This window comes from Octopus bimaculoides, chromosome 3 (genome assembly GCF_046866305.1).
Source record: "Octopus bimaculoides isolate indiv1 chromosome 3, ASM4686630v1, whole genome shotgun sequence".
NCBI classification, from domain to species: Eukaryota; Metazoa; Mollusca; class Cephalopoda; order Octopoda; family Octopodidae; genus Octopus; species Octopus bimaculoides.
In genome coordinates this window covers 124,534,583-124,555,657 of record NC_142930.1, presented here as the reverse complement: position 1 = coordinate 124,555,657, position 21,075 = coordinate 124,534,583, and the positions used below count along the sequence as shown (strand labels likewise).

The window sequence follows — 21,075 nt, the reverse complement described above, 5'->3', positions numbered from 1 at the left end:
AATTTTGGCTGGCATGCTAATGATTCTTATTTCTTTATTGTCCAGAAGGGGCTAAACAAAGAGGGGTCAAACAAACGAATTAAGTCGATTATGTCAACCCCAGTGCGTAACTGGTACCTAATTTATCAACCCCCAAAAGGATGAAAGGCAAAGTTGACCTCGGCAGAATTTGAACTCAGAACATAACAGCAAGTGAAATACCGCTAAGCATTTTGTCCGGCGTGCTAACATTTCTGCCAGCTAACCACCTTAATATTGCAAGCACTGGTGCCACGTAAGAAGCACGCAGTGCAACACACTGTAAAGTAGTTGGCATTAGGAAGGACATCCAGCCATAGAAACCATGCCAAAACAGATAATGGAATTTGGTGTGGGTCCTGGCCTTGCCAGTCAGTTCCTGTCAAACCGTCCAACCCGTGCCAGCTTAGAAAACAGACATTAACCGATGATGAGGATGATGATAACGAAGACATTTTATCAGACAGCATTAACAAATTCTGCCAACACAAGCACGTTTAAGCAACCAAAAGCTCGCACACACACACACTTTTTCTCTCTCTTGAAGTCGTAGCTTTGGGGCTTAAAACTTTTAATTGGTGGTGGGAGAGAAAGTCACATTTCTTCTTCTGTTTGACTCTTGACACCACCCTGTGTTTTCTTGGCATTCATTGTCTCCAGGCTATGAGGATTGACAGGTCAGGCTGACCCTCAGCTAGACAAAACAACAGCACTAACAATTCTGAGTCATTAGCCCTCAATGTCAACACTTTCAATAGACTGAGTTCTATCCTACCTGTTGTATGTGAGTGGAGGAGGAAATATACTTGTGTCAATTACATGTTTAGTGAAAGAAAAAAAAGACAAAAAATTAAAGTCCTTATTTAATCCTTTTGACACCAACCTTCCTCAAAACTGACCCTGGTCTTATACTAGCTTCCTGTTTTGAAATGATCTTAAAAACCTTCCCTCAAAATTCCATGCTAATTTATATTCTTAGCACCAGCTTAAAAATGACAAAATTATTTTACTAAATTCTTTGTTATTTTCAAAATTAATTCAAAGACAATACATTTCAAGAGAAATGTTATCATTGTTCTGTTATTGTCCTTGGTTTAAAGTCTTTGATTCTCTCTTCAGATTGCTACTGGCACCAACAGTTTTAGAAGCCATTTAAATATTTGTCCTCTATCTGAGGTGTTTCTCAATTAGCTAAACAAGCATTTCTGTAACAATTGCCTCCACTACCACTAACATTAATTCTTTTACTTGTTTGTCATTTGACTGCAGCCATGCTGGAGCACCACCTTTAGTCGAACAAATCAACCCCAGGATTTATTCTTTGTAAGCCTCGTATTTATTCTATCAGTCTCTTGCCGAACCACTAAGTTATGGGGGACGTAAACACACCAGCATCAGTTGTCAAGCGATGGTGGGGAGACAAACACAAATACACACACACACACACACACACATATATATATATATATATATTACACGATGGACTTCTTTCAGTTTCTGTCTTCCAAATCCACCACAAGGCTTTGGTCAGCCCAAGGCTATAAAAGACACTTGACCAAGGTGCCACTTAATGGTACTGAACCCAGAAGCATGTGGTTGGGAAGCAAACTTCTTGCCACACAGCCACTCCTGCGACTATAAACATCATTGTTTTATTTCATTTTAGGGTAAATATTTTTGTGAAAATCAGTATTTACTTCATTTTGCATAATCATCGAGAAATTTGATAAAAGTTAAATTATAATTAATGTGTAGGCACAGGCATACCTGTGTGGTGAGAAGTTCTCCTTCCCAACCACATGGTTCTGGGTTCAGTCCCGCTATGTGGCACCTTGGGCAAGTGTCTTCTGTAGCCTTGGAACAATCACAGCCTAGTGAGTGGATTTGGTAGACAGAAACTGAAAGAAGCCCATCACACACATATCTGTATGTGTGTGTGTGTGTGTGTGTGTGTGTGTGTGTGTGTGTGTGTGTGTGTGTGTGTGTGTGTGTGTGCGTATCTGTGTCCCCCCCCCCTGCTTAACAGATGCTGGTGTGTTTACCTTCCTGTAACTTATCAATTCGGCAAAAGAGCCTGATAAAATAAGTATCAGGATTTAAAAGAAAACAAGTCCTGGGGTTGATTCATTTGACTAAAAATTCTTGAAATGCAGTGCTCCAGCATGGCCGCAGCCAAATGACTGAAGCAAGTAAAAGATAAAAGATATGTATGGCGTATTTCCTGAGGTTACTCCTGGTGGCAAAAGCAGACTTCCAAATTTACTGGTCACCGTATATTAAGAAATGGCATTTTTAGCAGAAGTGAAACAGTGAAACCATTTGTAAAAGAAAGCCTTTAAATTGATGCTATTTTCTGGAGTTTGTAGATAAGATGTGTTAAATTAATTCTGAAGGAAATAGTTGTTTGTGACAAGTTCAGAGATTTCTGCGAACAACAAGGGATGTTTTGTATGAAAGGTAGATGAATGTACATAACGGATGTATGGTGCTTTATGACAGATTTGGAATAAAAATGCAGATTCTAAGGAAGGAAATGATGTTTTGGAATGACGGAGGCAAACAAAGATAAAAGCAAAACAGAGAGTGAGTCAAAATTAATTGAGATTTATAGAAAGATGGTGGCTATTTTAAGCATGGCTGTATGGTTAAGATGCTTGCTGCTCAACCATATGGCTCTGGGTTCAGTCCCACTGCATGGCATCTTGGGCAAGTGTCTTCTACAGCTCTGGGCTGACCAATATCTTCTGAGGGAATTTGATAGCCAAAAACTAAAGACCATTATATGTATATATATATATATATATATATATTATTTAAAAGAGTTCCAACTCTGTCTGTTTTTTATGTTTTATTTATATTCTTATAAAATTAATGTGGGCAATAGAATATGGAATACGTAGTATAAATAGTAAAATGAAATGAAGTATTGAATGTCTTATTGGAATATATGAAATATTGAGTATTAAATATATAAGGGCTTGTATACTTTCCTGCCTCATGGCATTCATCAATACATACACACACTTCGTTTTTGGATTTGGTTTGCAAGATTCTTTGTGTGAGTTCGTGTGTTGAAGCATATTATGTTATGTCTGAGGAGAGTCATTCTCTTTTAGTGGTTTATTTAACACACTCATCAGCTCAGTTTCCGCTTATTTACTAATTTATTTTTCCTAAAATTTTCGTTGCGTCTTGCAACCTTTTCAGTAGACAACAACTATTGAAAAGGTTGCAAGATGCAATGAAAATTTTAGAAAAAAAAATGAAGTAAATGAATAGAAAATGAACCAGTGTGTGTGTGCGTGTGCGCGTGCGTGCGTGCGTTTGCAAGTGCGATTCCCTAATTCATTCATTCTTATGTCCATTTTTCCATGGACAAGACAAACGTATTATAAAAGCATTGTTTTACAACCAGATGCCCAACCTGTTGTTGGCCCTTTACAAACAAGGGATCTCTTATTTCAGAGGTCTTTGAAGGCACAAAGCCAGTGGATGATTTGTTGACAGGGGAAACAATGTCATTGCTTGCAGTTGAGTCATTTTCAGACAAGTGTAAATGTCAACACACACACACACACACACACACACACGCATGCAATGAGCTTCTTCAGGTTTCTATCAAAGAATTCCATTTGTAAACCTTTGGGTTAGCTCAGAGCTTTAATAAAAGACACTTGTCCAAGGTGCTGTGCTGAAGCCCCATGATGGCCAACTGAATTTCTTTAGCTCAAACATTTTTAAAATGCTGTTATTACCTTCGCCTTAGCGAAGGCGGAGGTATTGTTTTTCAGTTGAGTTTGTTTGTTTGACTATGGACAAAATATCTCAAGAACTGCTGGATGGATTTGGACGAAACTTTCAGGGATGTTTGGCCTCGTGACTGGCACAAACTGATTAGATTTTGGGATCAATCGGGTAATGGACAAGGATACTGGATTATTTTTCTAGTTTTTTTACTTAATTTTTGAGAGCGGTCGGGTTCATTTTTAGTATTCTCATTTGTGAGAGCAGTCGAGTTTATTTCAGATATTCTCATTTAAAAATCATCTCTAGCTAATCATTGAGAGGACATTGGTGTTGCTTTGGTAGAGGTTTGCGTTCTCTGAGTGCTCTTGTTTATATTGCATTGTTTTAGTCTTTAAGATGATAGTCACAGAGTACCAAAAGCACAAGTTCCACAGGGTCAGACATGTTGCAAGGTTTACAGACAACAGGTAGGCTAGTTCAGTTGCTAAGTGATATCTAAGAGATCAGAAAAGGCTACTTGGCAGGCCTCTACGATGATGGAAAGAAGATTTAGTCAACCAATTTGGATCAAGATGGAAAAGAATGGCACAATCAAGACAAAACTGGAAGCACATTGTGATCAGCAGTGTTTAACCACATCTGATGGTTGGTTGATACTGTGTTTTATATAAACTTGACTGACTTTGCATCCCATCATTAAAAATTATTTCATATCTCAAAATTTTTAAAATTCTTAAGAGGGAAGCTATATACATATCTGATCTTTTACTGGTTCCAGTCATTAGGCTGTGGCCATGCTAGGGTACTACATTGAAGAATTTTTAGTCAAATGAATTGATTCCAGTACTTTTTTTCTTAAAGCCTGGTGCTAATTCTATCAGCCCCTTTTTGCTGAACCACTAAAATACAGGGACATAAACAAATCAGGGTTGGCCATCAAGCAATGGTGGGGGACAAACACAGACACAAAGACATACATAATCATCATTGTCTAACGTCAGTTTTCCATGCTGGCATGGGTTGGACTGAAGGCTGGCAAGCCAGCAGACTGCACCAGGCTCCAATCTGATATGGCAAAGTTTCTACAGCTGGATGCCCTTCCTAACGCCAACCACTCCGAGAGTGTAGTCAATGCTTTTTATGCGCCACCGGCACAGGCACCAGTCAGGTGAGCCTGGCATCGATCATATTCGGACGATGTATTTTATGTGCCACTGAAACAGGAGCCAGTCGGGGCACTAGCCACAACTATGATTTTGGTTTTAATTGACTCAACAAGTCTTCTGAAGCATATCATATTGCCCGATGCATCAAAGGTACTTTTAACTGGGCTGGATATGCATACATATACACACACACACACACACACACACACACACACACAATGGGCTTCTTTCAGTTTCCATCTACCAAATCCACTAAGAAGGCTTTGGTCAACCTGAGGCTATAGAACACACTTACCCAAAGTGCCATGCAGTGGAACTGAACTGGAACCTATGAGGTTGGGAAGAAACTTATCACACAGCCACACCTGTGCATACACACACATATGCATTCTACACTGATATAGCTTGCATGGGTCTATATTACAACACAGTGATATCTCCAAAAGCTACAGGGGATCATAAAGCTAGCATTAAGTAGATAAGGGATTAATCTCACCCTAGTTATGATACTATTTCATATCAGGTAACTACCACATTCATACCATTTAAAATCTATTCACCATAACTCATGAAGAAAATACTGGAAAAACTAAAGAAATATAGCAGCAACAACAACAACAGCAACAACTATATTTGCTGGAATGACTTGTAGAATATGGCACTGCTTATAATAAGCTTTTATCCTCAGATCTATCTCTGATCTCCTGCCTACAAATATGAACCTGATGAAGTGAGATAAATCAGATAATCCCGAGTGCCCACTCTGCTGGGGCAGGCAGACAATGGAACATGTTCTGAGCTCCTGCAGAGTGACACTAGCCCAAGGAAAATACATGTGGAGGCACAATCAAGTGCTGAGAGAGATCATACACATAAGTATAGCAAGAGTAAAACCAAGATTTCCAACAACATTCTACATGACAGGAAACAGAAAAATCATGGCCAGGAACAGCTATGTCTTACTGGGTATGAGAATGGAGTCTTCTGAGTGGTGTGGATGACTGGAGATGCTCAGCAGACCTTTCAGAATCAACAAAACCACCAGAAATCATCAGGAAGGGTAGTTTGAGGCCAGATATTGTATTCCATTCCAGTTCATTAAAGCAACAGATTTTGATTGAACTCACAATGCTGTTTGAAAATACAGTAGAAGCACATGTGTTCAAAGACGAAAAAATGTCAGACTGGTCAACAGACTGAGGGAACTTCTCAGTCAAAGTTCTTGCCATAGAGGCTGGAGACAGAGGTTTTGTGGGGAAAATCTGTTTATGATCTAATGAAACAACTCTCAGCCTCTAGTAAGAATAGGATCTAACACAATATCAGAGACAACAGAGAGATGCTCCAGCTGAATCTGGTTGAGGAGGAATGAGAATAGCCTACAAACTGTGTGAAGGCAATTTTTATATTTTAATAAGTAACTCGGAGTCGTTGTGAGAGCATCGGCATTTTACCGAAAGCCGAAACAGCAGAGAGGGGTTTCAACTAGATGAGATCTCCAAGCGGTTTAAATGCACAAGTCTCTGAAATCCAAGTTGCTAAAAAATATCAGCAAAACAGCATCCAAGAGTCATGACCTGAATGTGGCCTGGACCCCTCAGAGTCTAAGAAGTTAAGAAACTAAAAACTTGCCTGAGTAGGGGTTTCCTCTCTGAAAGCTTCTGCCATTCTGCTCTCTTGAGAGTTTAACACTGCTACAAGTTTGAATTCCTAAGTCATAAGTTAGTAGGCCAATACCTAATCCACTTGGCTATTAGACTTGCATGTAAATACAACATATGTACTAAATATGGAAAACAGATGGTAATTAATAAAGAAAGCAAATATACAGTTTATACGTAAAGTGAAAATATTGTTTTGTTCAATATTTTTTATTCTGTGAGTGGTGCCATCATAGGTTACCTGATCACAATTCTTTCACCAGTAAAATTATATTCTTTTAATTGGAACCATTTAAGTGCCTGGATTAAATATAAGAGTTTTATTTCTTACAATGAAACCATGGCAATTAATTATATGTCATAAAATTTTTTTTTAGCTCTGACTCACTTGAACATCATTCACTTTTCCATGCTTGCATGGGTTGGATAGAATTTGCTGAGGTAGATTTTCTACGGGTAGATGCCCTTCTTACCATCAATCTTTAGTTATTAAAAAAAAAAGAAAAAAAGTCATATTTCTCCATGGCCAGACATGTTTTCATGAGAAACTGGAAATGAACAACACTTGTATAACAGTGATGCTGGTTTACAACCACCAGGTAATGTCAAGGTAAGGCCACACACACCTGTTGTTCAAGGATCAGTTTACACAGCCACCTGAAAGCTTACCACTCTTCATGATGTTCAGACATGAGGAAATGCCATCATATATTTTATATATCTATATCTATATCATCATCATCATCATCATCATCGTTTAACGTCCGCTTTCCATGCTAGCATGGGTTGGACGATTTGACTGAGGACTGGTGAAACCAGATGGCAACACCAGGCTCCAGTCTAATTTGGCAGAGTTTCTACAGCTGGATGCCCTTCCTAACACCAACCACTCAGAGAGTGTAGTGGGTGCTTTTACGTGTCACCCGCACGAAAACGGCCACGCTCGTAATGGTGTCTTTTATGTGCCACCCGCACAAGCCAGTCCAGGGGCACTGGCAACGATCTCGCTCGAAAATCCTACGGGAGCCAGTCAGGCGGTACTGGCAACGGCCACGCTCAAAATGGTGCATCTCATGTGCCACCCGCACAAGAACCAGTCCAGGGGCACTGGCAACGATCTTACTTGGCTTGCCGGGTCTTCTCACGCACAGCACATTTCCAAAGGTCTCGGTCAGTAGTCATCGCCTCGGTGAGGCCCAATGTACGAAGTTCTTGCCTCACCACCTCAGCCCAGGTCTTCCTGGGCCTACCTCTTCCACGGGTTCCCTCAACTGTCAGGGTGTGGCACTTATATATATACATATATTGACGTTACACACACAACGTACACAATGGGATCCTTTTAGTTACTGTCTACTAAATCCACCCAAGGCTATGCTAGGCCTGGAACAATAAGATAATTACCCAGGATACCACACAGTAGGATTGACCTGAAGACCACATGGTTGGGAAGCAAGCTTTTCAATTACACGGCAACCATACCTTTATGCTTGCGCACACACACGCACACACCGGCTTCATATAGTTTCCATCTAACAAATCTACCCACAGTTAGGGCTGACAGAAACCACTTGTCAAAGGTACCCCACAATTGGACTGACCCTGAAACTACAGGATTTTAAAATGAACTTAACCACAGAGCCTCACCAACACCTGACTTATCTATCACTGCTTGAACTAGGTTGCTGATGCTGCTGCCACCAGGAAAGAAGTGAACCAAATTTTTACATTAATTTTATTTCTTTCAGTCATTAGACTGCAGCCATGCAGGAATTTTAGTCAAACAAATCAACCCCAGTACTTGTTTGTTTGTTTTTAAGCCCGACACTTATTCTATCCGTCAATTTTACTGAACTGTCAAGGTCCACATCAACACCAGTTGTCAAAGAGTGGAGAGGATGGGTCAGACACAAAGCCACATACACACACACACTCATGCAACAGGATTCCTTTACTTTCCATTTAACAGATCCACTCACAAGGCTTTGGTCAGGCCAGAGACTATGGCAGGAGACACTTGCCCAAGGTGCCATGCAGTGGGAATGAACCCAGAACCATGTGGTTGGGAAGCCGGCTTATCACACAGCCATGCCTGCACCTATTATTAATGGTCATAATTTTTGATAAAACATAATCTAGCATTTCCTTCTGTTTGTGCAATAATTCCTGCAGAGAAGCTTTTGCAGAAAGCCTTAAGTTTAGATAAACACGGATGGAACTACAGCTGACTCATACCAACAAATCTTTATATATCAATTTTAGCTGATGGATATTTTTAATTAATCTGTGCTACTGCCAGAGAAATTAGAGAACTAGTTGTTCCTACTTCACTGCTATGGTAATGTAGATGGGTTACTTTATAAAGACTTTGTTGAAATAGGCTAAGTTACAAAACATTGCAGAGATTCCAGCTTCTTTAGTAAAGTACAGCAAAATGACTAAATTAGAAGTTAATGAATAGTTCAGCTTGGGTGAGCTTTAATTCATTCACATCAAATTCTTTTAAATCAAATAAGTGGAGGGATTAGAAAAAAATGTTAAAAAATGGTATATTGTTTTATTTGGTGTCTAAAAGAATAACTGACAAAACCAAAAAGAAAAAAAACAAAACAAAATATATCATCAGCATTTTAATGTAAACTTTTCCATGCTAGCATGGATTAGATGAGAGTAAATTGGAGCAGAGATTTCTAGACCTAGACACCCCTCTTGGCACCAATCCTTGTCAAAACAACACTTTGGCAAAGTGTTTTCACATCATTTAACGTCTGTTTTCCAGACAGGAATGGGTTGGATGGTTCGACAGGAACTGGCAAGGGCAGGAGCTACATCAGCTTCCATAGTCTGGTTTGGTATGGGTTCCACAGAATATACATGCTTTTATTCTTTTGTTTCAATCACTTGACTGAGGCCATGCTGGAGCACCGCCTTTAGTCAAACAAATCGACCCCCCCCCCACTAGGACTTCTTTTGTAAGCCTAGTACTTAGTCTATCGGTCTCTTTTGCTGAACCGCTAGGCTATGGAGACATAAACACACCAACATCAGTTGTCAAGCAATGGTGGGAGGGACAAACACAGACTGACAATTACATACACACATACATATATATATATATACGACAGGCTTCTTTCAGTTTCTGTCTACCAAATCCACATTCAAGGCTTTGGTCAGCCTGAGGATATAGTAGAAGACACTTGCCCAAGGTGCCATGCAGTGAAACTGAACCCAGAACCATGTGGTTGGTAAGCAAGCCACTTACCACACAGCCACTCTTGCATACATACACATGTACTAATCTAGTCTAGGGGTGGTCAGTGCTTAAGCAGGTCCAGTACACTCTCTCTCTATGACCTGGGAGGGCCCATACCCTCCCCAACTGTTGTTAAATAGATTACTGGAACTTCAGCTTCCATGACTAAACTTGGAATGAATACTGGTGAAGTTACTTTCTCCAGGCAGGTGGGATTTGAACTCAGCATATGAAGAGCTGGAAGATATACTGTAAAGCATCTCTGCTGACATGCCAACGATTCTGCCCCTCTCCCGACCTCAGAGCAACATGAAGTGTTTTGCTCAAGAACACAATGTGCTGTCGAGTCCAGAAATCAAAACCATAATTTACCAATCCAGAGTTTAACACCTTAATCCAGGGATTGCTAAACTTTTTAGACCATCGGTCCCTTCATAGAATCCTGACCCCTCATCAACCCCCAGGTATGTACAAGAAAATTAAGTAGATGTGCATTTATCGGCCCCTTGAATAATCCCATCGATCCCCATGGATTGATACCAACCACCTAGGAGACCCCTGCCTTTACTAGGCCATGTGCTTTCACATATATGCACACATGTGTACGCATGTGTACACATGACACACAGTTTTTGGTTTCCATCTACCACATTGTCTGACAAGATATTAGGTGGCTCAGAACCATAGAAGACATTTTCCTAAGGTGCCATGTTGCGAGACTGAACCCGAATTCATGAGGTTAGGAGGCAAACTTCTTAAGCACACAGCCACCCCTGCATCTATCTGCTTAAAATATAAGGAAAATAAATTACTTTGTGTATGAGGGATGACTTTAAAAATGAACTCAACAACATCGAAATAATTCTTTTTAAGTAGTGAAAATGTTAATCACAAACTCTGAAAAACTCTGCAAATGTCACTAGAAATGCAAAATAGCCAATTTCTCACACAAACTGTAACATTACAAACAACAACACTGGGAAGAGACTAGATTAGTAAACTATTATTATTATTATTATTATTGTTAAGTGTCATTGAAGCCATCTACTAGTTGAGGGGGAAGCTTAAAGTAAATGCCACAAGTATTATGAAAATAATGAACCCCATCACTAGAATAATTACACCTGTAAATACTTTTATTTCAGTGTTAGAAATTAGAAACAGAATGACAAAGTTTTAGACAATGTGATTCTGAACAAAGGGTTAACACATGGCTGTGTGGGCAACTTCACTTTGCAACCGCATGGTTTAGAGTTCAGTTCCACTGCAAAGCACCTTGGGTAAGTGCCTTTCACTATAGACCTGGGTCAAATACTGAAACTGTGTGTGTGTGTGTGTGTGTGTGTCCCCTACCACCACACTTGACAACTGGTGTTGTTGATTTATGTCCTGTAACTTAGCGATTCAGTGAAAGGACTAACAGAACAAGTACTAGACTTAAAACATACATACTCAAGGGATGAGATTTGCTCGACCATAAAACTAAGAGGATATGAACTGGAACTTTCCATGTGGGGTGTTGTGACAGCCTAGGGCTGTGCCTCTCAACCAGGGTCCATATAACCCTTGGGGATCTATCTAAGATGGGTTTTGTTAAAATTTATGTACAATAATGAACCACATGGTTCACGGTTCAGTCCCACTGTGTGGCACCTTAGGCAAGTGTCTTCTACTATAGACTCGGGTCGACCAAAGCCTTGTGAGTGGATTTAGTAGACGGAAACTGAAAGAAGCCCGTCGTATATATGTATATATATTTATATGTGTGTATGTCTGTGTTTGTCCCCCCACAACATAGCTTGACAACCGATGCTGGTGTGTTTATGTACCCGTAACTTAGCGGTTTGGCAAAAGACACCGATAGAATAAGTACTAGGCTTACAAAGAATAAGTCCCGGGGTCGATTTGCTCGACTAAGGGCGGTGCTCCATCATGGCCGCAGTCAAATGACTGAAACAAGTAAAAGAGTAAAAGAGTAATAAATTGCCTATACTTTGATACATCAAATATTTTAATTTTTTATGCAATTCCTAATAATATTTAATTCTGAAAATCTAAGGCTTTTTGAAACATCAAATGGCCATGAGGGTCCACCAGTATAAAACCGGGATCTAAGGGACCCATGGGCAAGAAATAGTTGAAAACCACTGGTCTACATTATCGTAGACATCAGTTAGGAGGTGTCATGAGGCTTTAAATTTTATATACAATTATCAAAAATGTCAAAAGCCAGCATTCTACAGATGGAAGGGTACAAAGTGGGACATTATGTGGAATGGTACTGAAGACTTTCCTTTCATGTTTCTTTATTTCTTTTATTTGAGAGAAACAAGGGTCTCTTCAGCATGCCATCATGTCCTCAAGACCCTAAACTTAATGGCTGAATCCAACTTGTTCTCATCATCAACATCATTTAATGTCTGCATCCCATACAGGCATGGGTCAGATAGTTAGACAGGGGCTGGCAAAACCAGAGAGCTGCACCAGGCTCCAATTGTTTTTTTTTTTTTTGGCATGATTTCTATGGTTGGATGCCCCTCCAAATGCCAACCACTTTACAGAGTGTACCGGGTACATTTTATGTGGCACCAGCACAGGTTCTGTGTTACTATTCAACCCATGGTCAGCCTGTCAGCCCTTATCCTACACTTAAATACATTGTTGATAACTCAGAATGATCATAAGACTAAAAATGTATACACTTTTAAGTTGGTAGGGTGTAATCTGAGAGAAAGCTACCTATTTCTTCTAGTAAGTCAAGTAACTATCTATCTATCTATGTCTATATATATATAAACTTCCTTAAGAGCTTGCCTTATGGTAAGTACAGCAGTTAGTGACCTAATTCAAAACAAATAAATTAGTAAGTCACAGTTGATACAACATAGCTAATAACACCCCTGTCAACGATTCTAAGACAAGCTTCCTCTTAAAGTGTGATTTGAATTAAAACCTATCAAAATTTCATGTAAATTCATGACCCCCAAAACTAGCTTAATACGGTCAGTTATTTTACATGATTCATTATTTTCAAATTTAACTGAAACAAAAACTGTATTTCAGAGATATGCTAATGGAGGGTAATTACATCAGTAAAGAAACACTCTCAACCAATGAACTAAGAACGTTATATATATATATATATATATATATATATATATATATATATATATAAAACATTAATAGGTTTTGGCCAGTATAGGCCCAGGCCATGTCTAACTTAACAGCACCACCTGGTGAAATCTTTTAGTCATTTATGGAGCACCATGGCCCACTCTAGTAAAGAGTTATTATTGTTGGAGACATATCCAGATGTAGGAGGTTGGTCTGGGATTTGAAGAAATTTGTCCTTTGGACTTTTGAATTTTATGGGATCCGTTTCCGTCTTGATGTATTTTGGTATGGTATTAAAGAGAGCTGGACCGGTTGAGGTAAAGTAATTGTGATGTAATGTTGCTATGTGTACTGAGTTCGATTTTTGTAGTGGGTGGATAGCACGGGGGCCAAGTCTTGGATGGATGGATTTTAAAATTGATGCCAACATCATTTGTGCGATATTGATGGAATATTTTCCACATAACGCAAATGATGTAGCGCTCCCGGCAGCATTGGAGAGAGTAGAGATTGAGTTTTTTTAGTCAACCCCAATATATACAGGGTGTCCACAAGGTCTGGGTACATGGAGTAAATAAAATCATAACATAAACAATTAAATATAAGAAATAATAATTTCTTAAAATATGTGTTAATCCCAATGTACCCAGATTTTGTGGACACCCTGTATATAATTGAAAAAATTTGGAGTCAAACCTGGAAGTATGTATAATACTACTACTAGATAACACAGGGTGAGATCTGACAGTCAACAAGCTTTATACTGTACTCTATTACGTTCTTAACAGAATATATCATAACTATATATGTCACACTGCGTCAGTAGTATACAGACAATCAATACTACACAGCAGCAGCACCAGGCTCTGACTGTCTACTTTGGCATGGTCCCTATGTCTGGATGACCTTCCTAATGCCAACCATTTTACAGAGTGCAATGGGTGTTTTTTGCATTGCACCAACAGCAGTGAGGGCACCAAGCAGCTTGCAAGATGAGACCCCACTGAGCCAGGGGAGTAGTATTGAGTAACAGAAAAGTGTTTGCATTAGAAGAAAGACATGGCTTTCTCAGATGGAGAAAATAGGAAAGATGATGCGACAGAGAGAGGGCAGGGGCTGTACACCCAAGTTATAGGGTGGTATGTATAGTGGAGTAGACAAGGAATTTGAGAGAGTGGGTATGTGGGAGAATTCATAATGTTGCTATTATACAAAAGTGTTCTATGTCCAAAATGTCGCTTTTTCAGAAAACGAGAAAATAGTTTCACCATCTCCAAAGCAAAACCATTGTATTACACTTGGACAATTTTTTGATATCTTGGCACCTGAAGCAGCTGGAGATATGATATAGCTTGACCAAAAGACCCTGGTTATTGCAAGCAAAAATGAATATTGAAAAAACAAGCATTTGGCCAAATTTGGACATACAACAGTTTAACACAATAGCAACGGTAAGAAATTCAAAAGTGTATCTGTAGAAAAAACACAGCAAAAAAGATCTGAGGTTCCAATGGCCAAAACCAAGTATATTCGTATTTAGGTTTATGATGAAATACAATATCTTAGTAATATTAAACAAGTAGCAAAGTAAATGGAGTGAACATGTGTCCCCATACACTACATGCAAAATAGGTAAGGATTAGAGACAGGAAAGGCTGTAAAGCAATGCCTTAATGATATACACTCACCTAACATGCCAGCAGGGGAAAAAAAAAAAAAATGTAACCTTCTGCTCCACCTCTAGCGTCCACTCTTTTGAAATGTTATGAATTATCCCACCTACCCACTTTCTCAAATCCTTGGTCCACCCCACTATACATCCACCCGATAACTTGAGTCTACAGCCCCTGCCCTCTCTCTGTCACATCATCTTTCCTATCTTCTCCATCTGAGGAAGCCATGTCTTTCTTCTAAACCAAAACACTTTTCTGTCCCTTATTACTACTTTTCTAGTTTAGGTGGTGGTGGCGGGGACTTGTCTTGCAAGTTGCTTGCAAAAAGCACCCATTGCACTCTGTGAAGTGGTTGGCATTAGGAAGGTCATCCAGGCATAGAAACCATGTCAAAGTAGACAATTGGAGCCTGGTGCAGCTCTCCAGCTTGCCAGATCATGTAAAACCATGCAACCCATGCCAACATGGAAAATGGACATTAAATAATGCTGCTCCTGTATGTATGTATGACTCATGCCAGCATGGAAGGCAGATGTTAAATGATGATGATTATATATATATATATATATATATATATATATATATATATAACCAGGATGTAATAATGTGATACTTCAATTTTTTTTATAAATATAAAGCATGATAAATAAAGAGTACTTTCCACATACTTGTAAACAATTTTCATATATCTATCTGTCCATTGATAGATAGATAGATAGATAGATAAGGGTCAGAAGAGGTGCAAGCTGAAACTTTGAAATCATTGTTAACATTTTCCTTGAAAAAGTTTGATATGTGCTGTTCTAAAAAATATTGAATAATCCTTCAGTTTAATGTGGAATTGTTTTTATAACTTGACATAGAAACAAGTATTTATGTATATAAACACACCCATTAAATATATACCATCAACATTACACATAATAAATATATATATATATATATATATATATATATATATATATATAACTTTGGGATCTAGAAACAGGAGCAAGATTATTAATATGCTGTAGTAGAGTTTATTCACTGGAAGTTGAGTAATCCTTCAATCTACCTAAGCTCCAATTTGACAAAATCAACGGGTATGGGTATACTTGCTTCAAGATCCGGGTACACATAGAATATGTCATTATGATTTGTGAATTTTCATTGGCCAGTTAATTATGTCAAGGGTGCAAGGTTGAGGTGTGCAGCAGCTTAGGTTATCATATTCTTTATAAAGGAGGCAAGAAATAAGGGCTTCTATAAAGAAATAATCCATTTACTCATCTCTGGTTCAGAATAAGAGCATTACTTTTGTGATGTGAGAATTGGTAGTCTGGGTAGTAGTTAGGGATGATGATATGTAAAGGACAAATTACTGTTATGTTGGTGTGACAAAGGTTTTGCTTAAACCCCAGGTCAGCTCAGATTGAACAGGCTTATGTAAAAAGTATTCAAGCCATAACCACATTTTTATGAAATTATATAATCCTATAACTAGTCTAAATTTTATTGTTATCTCTTCCAAGTGCCACCTGATCACTCCCACCCACTCTTCTATTATATGAGTAGCAATGTAGCCCCTCTACAGCAAGAAACCTGTTCTTCTCTGGTCCCTTCTCTCATACCTTAACTGCCCCCTTCTTTGCTACAACCCCACTCAGTTGTAAGGGGTCAGTGTTGAAAGTTCATGGTCACTTCACTGGTGCTGGTACCACAAATAAAAAGAAAAAGTATCCAGTACATTTTGTTAAGTGGGTGGCATAAGGAAAGGCATTCACCCACAGAAACCATACCAAAGTGGATATTAGAGAATGATGCAGTCTTCAGACCCATTAGATCCTGTCGAACCATCCAACTCATGCCTGGGTTAAATTCAGATATTAAATGATGATAATGATTCAAAGTCAGCATCATCATCATCATTTAGCATCCATTGTCCATGCTGGCATAGGTTGGATGGTTTAACTAGGTCTGGTAAGCTCGAAGGCTGCACCAGACTTCAGTCTGATTTGGCACAGTTTCTATGGCTGCATGCCCTTCCTAATGCCGCCCACTCCAAGACAGACAAAGTGTTAGAATACTAAAGGCCGGATATAGTAACCTTTAGACGAGACAAACAAGAGTGCCTAATAATCGATGTAGCAGTGCCAAGAGATCAACATATCATCATGAAAGAAAGAGAAAAGGTTGATAAATATGGAGACCTGAGAATTGAGATCGCTAAGATGTGGCAGCTACGAGAGTCAAACATAAAGGTTGTCTCTGTTATCACTTGAGCATTGGGTCCAATACCACCCAATCTGAAGAAACAACTGGAAACTTTAGAAATACCCTACAATCTAGGTGAATTGTAAAAGTCGGCATAACTTGAAACTACATGCATATTGTGAAAAGTACTGCCTGCCTGAGGTCCTTGTTGTGACTTGATACAATATCTTCAATCAACAACATCAAGATATTGGATACTGTACAATGTCTTAATAAAAGGAAGCAATACCAATGATAAATTAAAAAACACTTACTTTAGTTTTATCCAAAGGATTGGCAAAGTCCAAATCAGGAGCAATGAAAAGATAGCCCCATATTGATGCCCTTCTTGAAGCCTGTTTAAAAAAAAAAAAAAAAAAAATTAGACAACAAAAATCAAATTTTCAGACTAAATTTACAAAATGTTTACAAATAATGGTCATGAGAACTTTGCTAGATAAATATTGAAATTTTCTCTTGTCTTTTCTCTTCATAATATGACAATCCGAGATTTCTTCCCTGGAGATATTGACCTCCAGAAAATAAAACTGATCATTAAGTTGGAACATAATCTATCCGAAATTGTACTGGCAGATTTTAATTTAGATCACTTAAAACATGACTTGTTTCATAGAACAGGTGGTCCAATGTAGGTTGGTTTCAAAAGGGTTAAGCACATAATACTCTGACATGCAACATAAAACTATGCATGCACATATACATATGTGCAGTAGATCTGTAAAAAACAAAAAAAAAAAAACACTACAGGTAATCTTTAGATGGTCTCTTAAAATGGCTAAATGCCAGTGAAACTGCTCCCAAACTAAAATTAGTTTCTATTTTATGAAAAATGAGGGAGAGGAGTTAGAGCAAGCAATCATGAGAATTTATGTGTGTGTGTGTGTGTGTGTGAGAGATAAGATTAAATTTATTACACTAAATGAAAGCAGAAGTTTGCCAGAAAAAAGATAGCGAAATAGATCAAGGTCAATACTAATATAGTTAATGATTTCTAAAGAAGTTTAATTATTGCTGAGAGAGATAGACAGAACAAACAATGCCTTTTACATAAAAAAAGACAGAGAGATCATAATGACATTTAGAGTTTTATTATTTAATTAGTTGCTAAATAAATAACAGACAAAAAAACGAAGACTGAATTAATCCAATGTTATATCTAGCGGCTAATATAATATTAAGTGAGCACTTCCAGTGCATTCATCCATTTTGAAGGCAGCAGAATGGAATAAGGAAACTTGGCTGCTGTTTCTAGCAAGCCATTTGACAACAGAGACTCCTTTGTTCTGGCTACTGAATTAATTAGCACCAGTGTCTGTTAACTAGTGTTTTGTATAATACAAGACACTTCAGATGTGAGAGGACTTGTCAAGACTAATCAGAGATAATTATGCATGCAGTCATTATCATTTTGATGTTCACTTTTTCAAGCTGGCAAGAGTTGGATAGAGTTTATCGAGACAGATTTTCTACAACCAGATGCCCTTCCTGTAATCAAGCCTCACCTATTTCCCAGCAAGGAAATATTTCTTCCATGGCCAGACATGCTTTCACAGAATATTGGAAATGAATGACACTGCTTATATGACAGTGACACTCGTTTACAACTATCACAATGTCAAGACAAGGAAATATGAAGACCCACAAAGAGCTTCATTCGGTTTCTGTTTACCAAATCCTCTTAATCCAAACAAGTGGAGGAATGGAAGAAATGAAGGTGAAACTGCACAGAGAATATATTAGAATTAATTAGAATTTAACTATATTTTAAAATATAGGAATACACTTGAGCAGTTTCACATTAGAGTTTCACAAGCGTATAATGCATGGAGCTGTGTCACAAATTATGTTTATTCTGTCTCCAATTCTAATAATAGTTTGTTTATAATCTAGGGATGTGACAGAGCAATGTCTGTAAATAAATAAATTGATTGGTCAATGTTTGTGTATTCAGCTCATCTGGCAGTCATGGGAGGTCACACACAGAACTGAAACTCAGGAGACAAAATTTCAGTTTCAATAAAAGCCATATCTTCTACATGTATTGAGCACTTCTCATTTGTTTGATATAAATAATGTACATGGATTGTGAAGGCGCATGGCTCAGTGGTTAGAGCATCGAGCTTACGATCGTGAGGTTGTGAGTTCAAATTCCGGACCGGGCTGTGTGTTGTGTTCTTGAGCAAGACACTTTATTTCATGTTGCTCCAGTTCGCTCAGCTGTAGAAATGAGTTGCGACGTTACAGGTGCCAAGTTGCATTGGCCTTTGCCTTTCCCTTGGATAACACTGGTGGCGTGGAGAGGGGAGACCGGTATGCATGGGCGACTGCTGATCTCCAATAAAACAACCTTGCCCGGACTTGTGCCTGGGAGGGTGACTTTCTAGGCGCAATCCCATGGTCAGTCATGACCAAAGGGGGTCTCAGCACATGGATCAATCAATCGATTGACCAAGACAGGCAGACAGACACAAATACATATGGTGGCTTTTGTACAATCTGTCAACCAAATTCCATCACAAGGAATTGGTCAGTGGAGGGCATTAATTTAAAGAATCTGCCCATGATGCAGTTTGGGACTGAACCAAGAACCATATGGCTTTGAAGTGAACTTGTTAACTACACAGCCATGTCTATTTTAATGAATATTAAATCTCTTCAGTTCAAAAAAACCTAATATAAAAGAATATAGGACACTGCACCACAAAGTAGAAGAATCTACCTAGGAATGGAACCCCGCATTTATTTGGATATCTGCCTTTGATTCCTTTAGTTGTCACCAAAATAACATCTTCCAATATCTCATAACACATAACATTCTATAGACTTCCTCAGGTAATGAGAAGACTATTTCAATGGATGAGCTTCCCAAGACACTGTCAAAACACTGATAAATATAGACATTTAAAAAATAAATAAATTTCATACAAAAAAAAAATAAATAAATAAGCAGCTGAATTTTTTTTTATAGGTTTTAAAATTGTTTTTTCTTCCTTTCAAAATACAGGAGTTTCAAATCCTCAATAGAAAAAAAAGTGTGCGTGTGTGTGTGCATAGGGGCTTTTTTATCAATGAATTAAAAAAAAAAGTAAATTCATAATTCCAGATTTGTAAACAGTTGAAATTACTCTAACTCGTTCCTCTCCCACCCTTCATTAATTCTTTTCTCCTGTCTGTTACTAACCTCAAAGCCCTCCCCTTTAATGGTTTGTATTCATAAATTGTTTCATCAAATAAACCAGTTTTTAAATAAAAAAATATCAGCAAGAAAAGACACACACACTACTTGTTTCAGTTTTTAGACTGTGGCCATGCTGGAGCGCCAAGCTAGAGAGGTGAGTCAAATAAATATTTTTTGCTGAGCCATTAAGTTATAGGGCTGTAAACAAACCAAGCCTGGTTGTTAAGTAGTGGTTGGGAACAAACAAGAATGCACACACATCTTATCTTTCACTTGTTTCAGTCATTAGATTGGGGTCATGCTGGAGCACTGCCTTGAGGAATAATAGTTGAACAAAACCCCAGAGCTTATTTCAAGCCTGGTACTTATTCTATCAATGCTGAAAGGATTCTATCAGTCTCTTCTGTTGAACTGCAAAGCAATGGGGAGAGAAACACACCAACTGTTTCGTCTAGTGGTGATGGTCAGGGTAAACAGACACATACGTACATATGACTGTCTTCTTTCAGTTCCCGTCTATTGAATCCATTTACAAGGCTTCGGTTGGCCCAGAGATACAGTAGAAAACTCCTGTCCAAAGTGCCATGCAGTGAGACCAAATCTGGAACCGTGTGGTTGGGAAGCAAACTTCTTAACACGGCCACGCCTGTACCTATAATCCTGTTGTGGATTAAGACTTAGGAATGGCAGCTTAAAAGGTTAAAAAGAAAAGTGTTGGGGTGGAGAACCAAAAATATTTCAAGGAAGATATTAACCCTGGCTTCATTAGAAATACATTTTGTGGTTGGTTTCATTGGTTTAGTCTTCTAATATGGTCAATCTACATTTTATTGGCAATTCATGCCTTGTTATAGAGAGCACAAATGATAAATACAATTCCAAGCTATTCAATTGTTTCCTCTATCTAATTTGATGCCCACAACATAATATATTCTTTGAGTTCATTAAAAATCTATCAACCTCTGCCATTGTCAATCAACCCCAACTACACTTATTTACTGAGCTTCCTTCA

The 21,075-nt window shown here is 38.4% G+C and overlaps 1 protein-coding gene across 7 annotated transcripts in view; it reads right to left on the bottom strand.

The window, feature by feature from the left end:
- Positions 1-21,075, bottom strand: part of LOC106876527 (uncharacterized) — a 257,790-nt gene that overhangs the window by 143,756 nt on the left and 92,959 nt on the right. For all 7 annotated transcript variants that reach the window (XM_089349616.1, XM_089349612.1, XM_089349613.1 and 4 more), the window contains exon 2: positions 17,140-17,220. In XM_089349616.1, the coding sequence (XP_089205742.1) occupies positions 17,140-17,220 (81 nt within the window). The remainder of the gene's footprint in view (positions 1-17,139; positions 17,221-21,075) is intronic.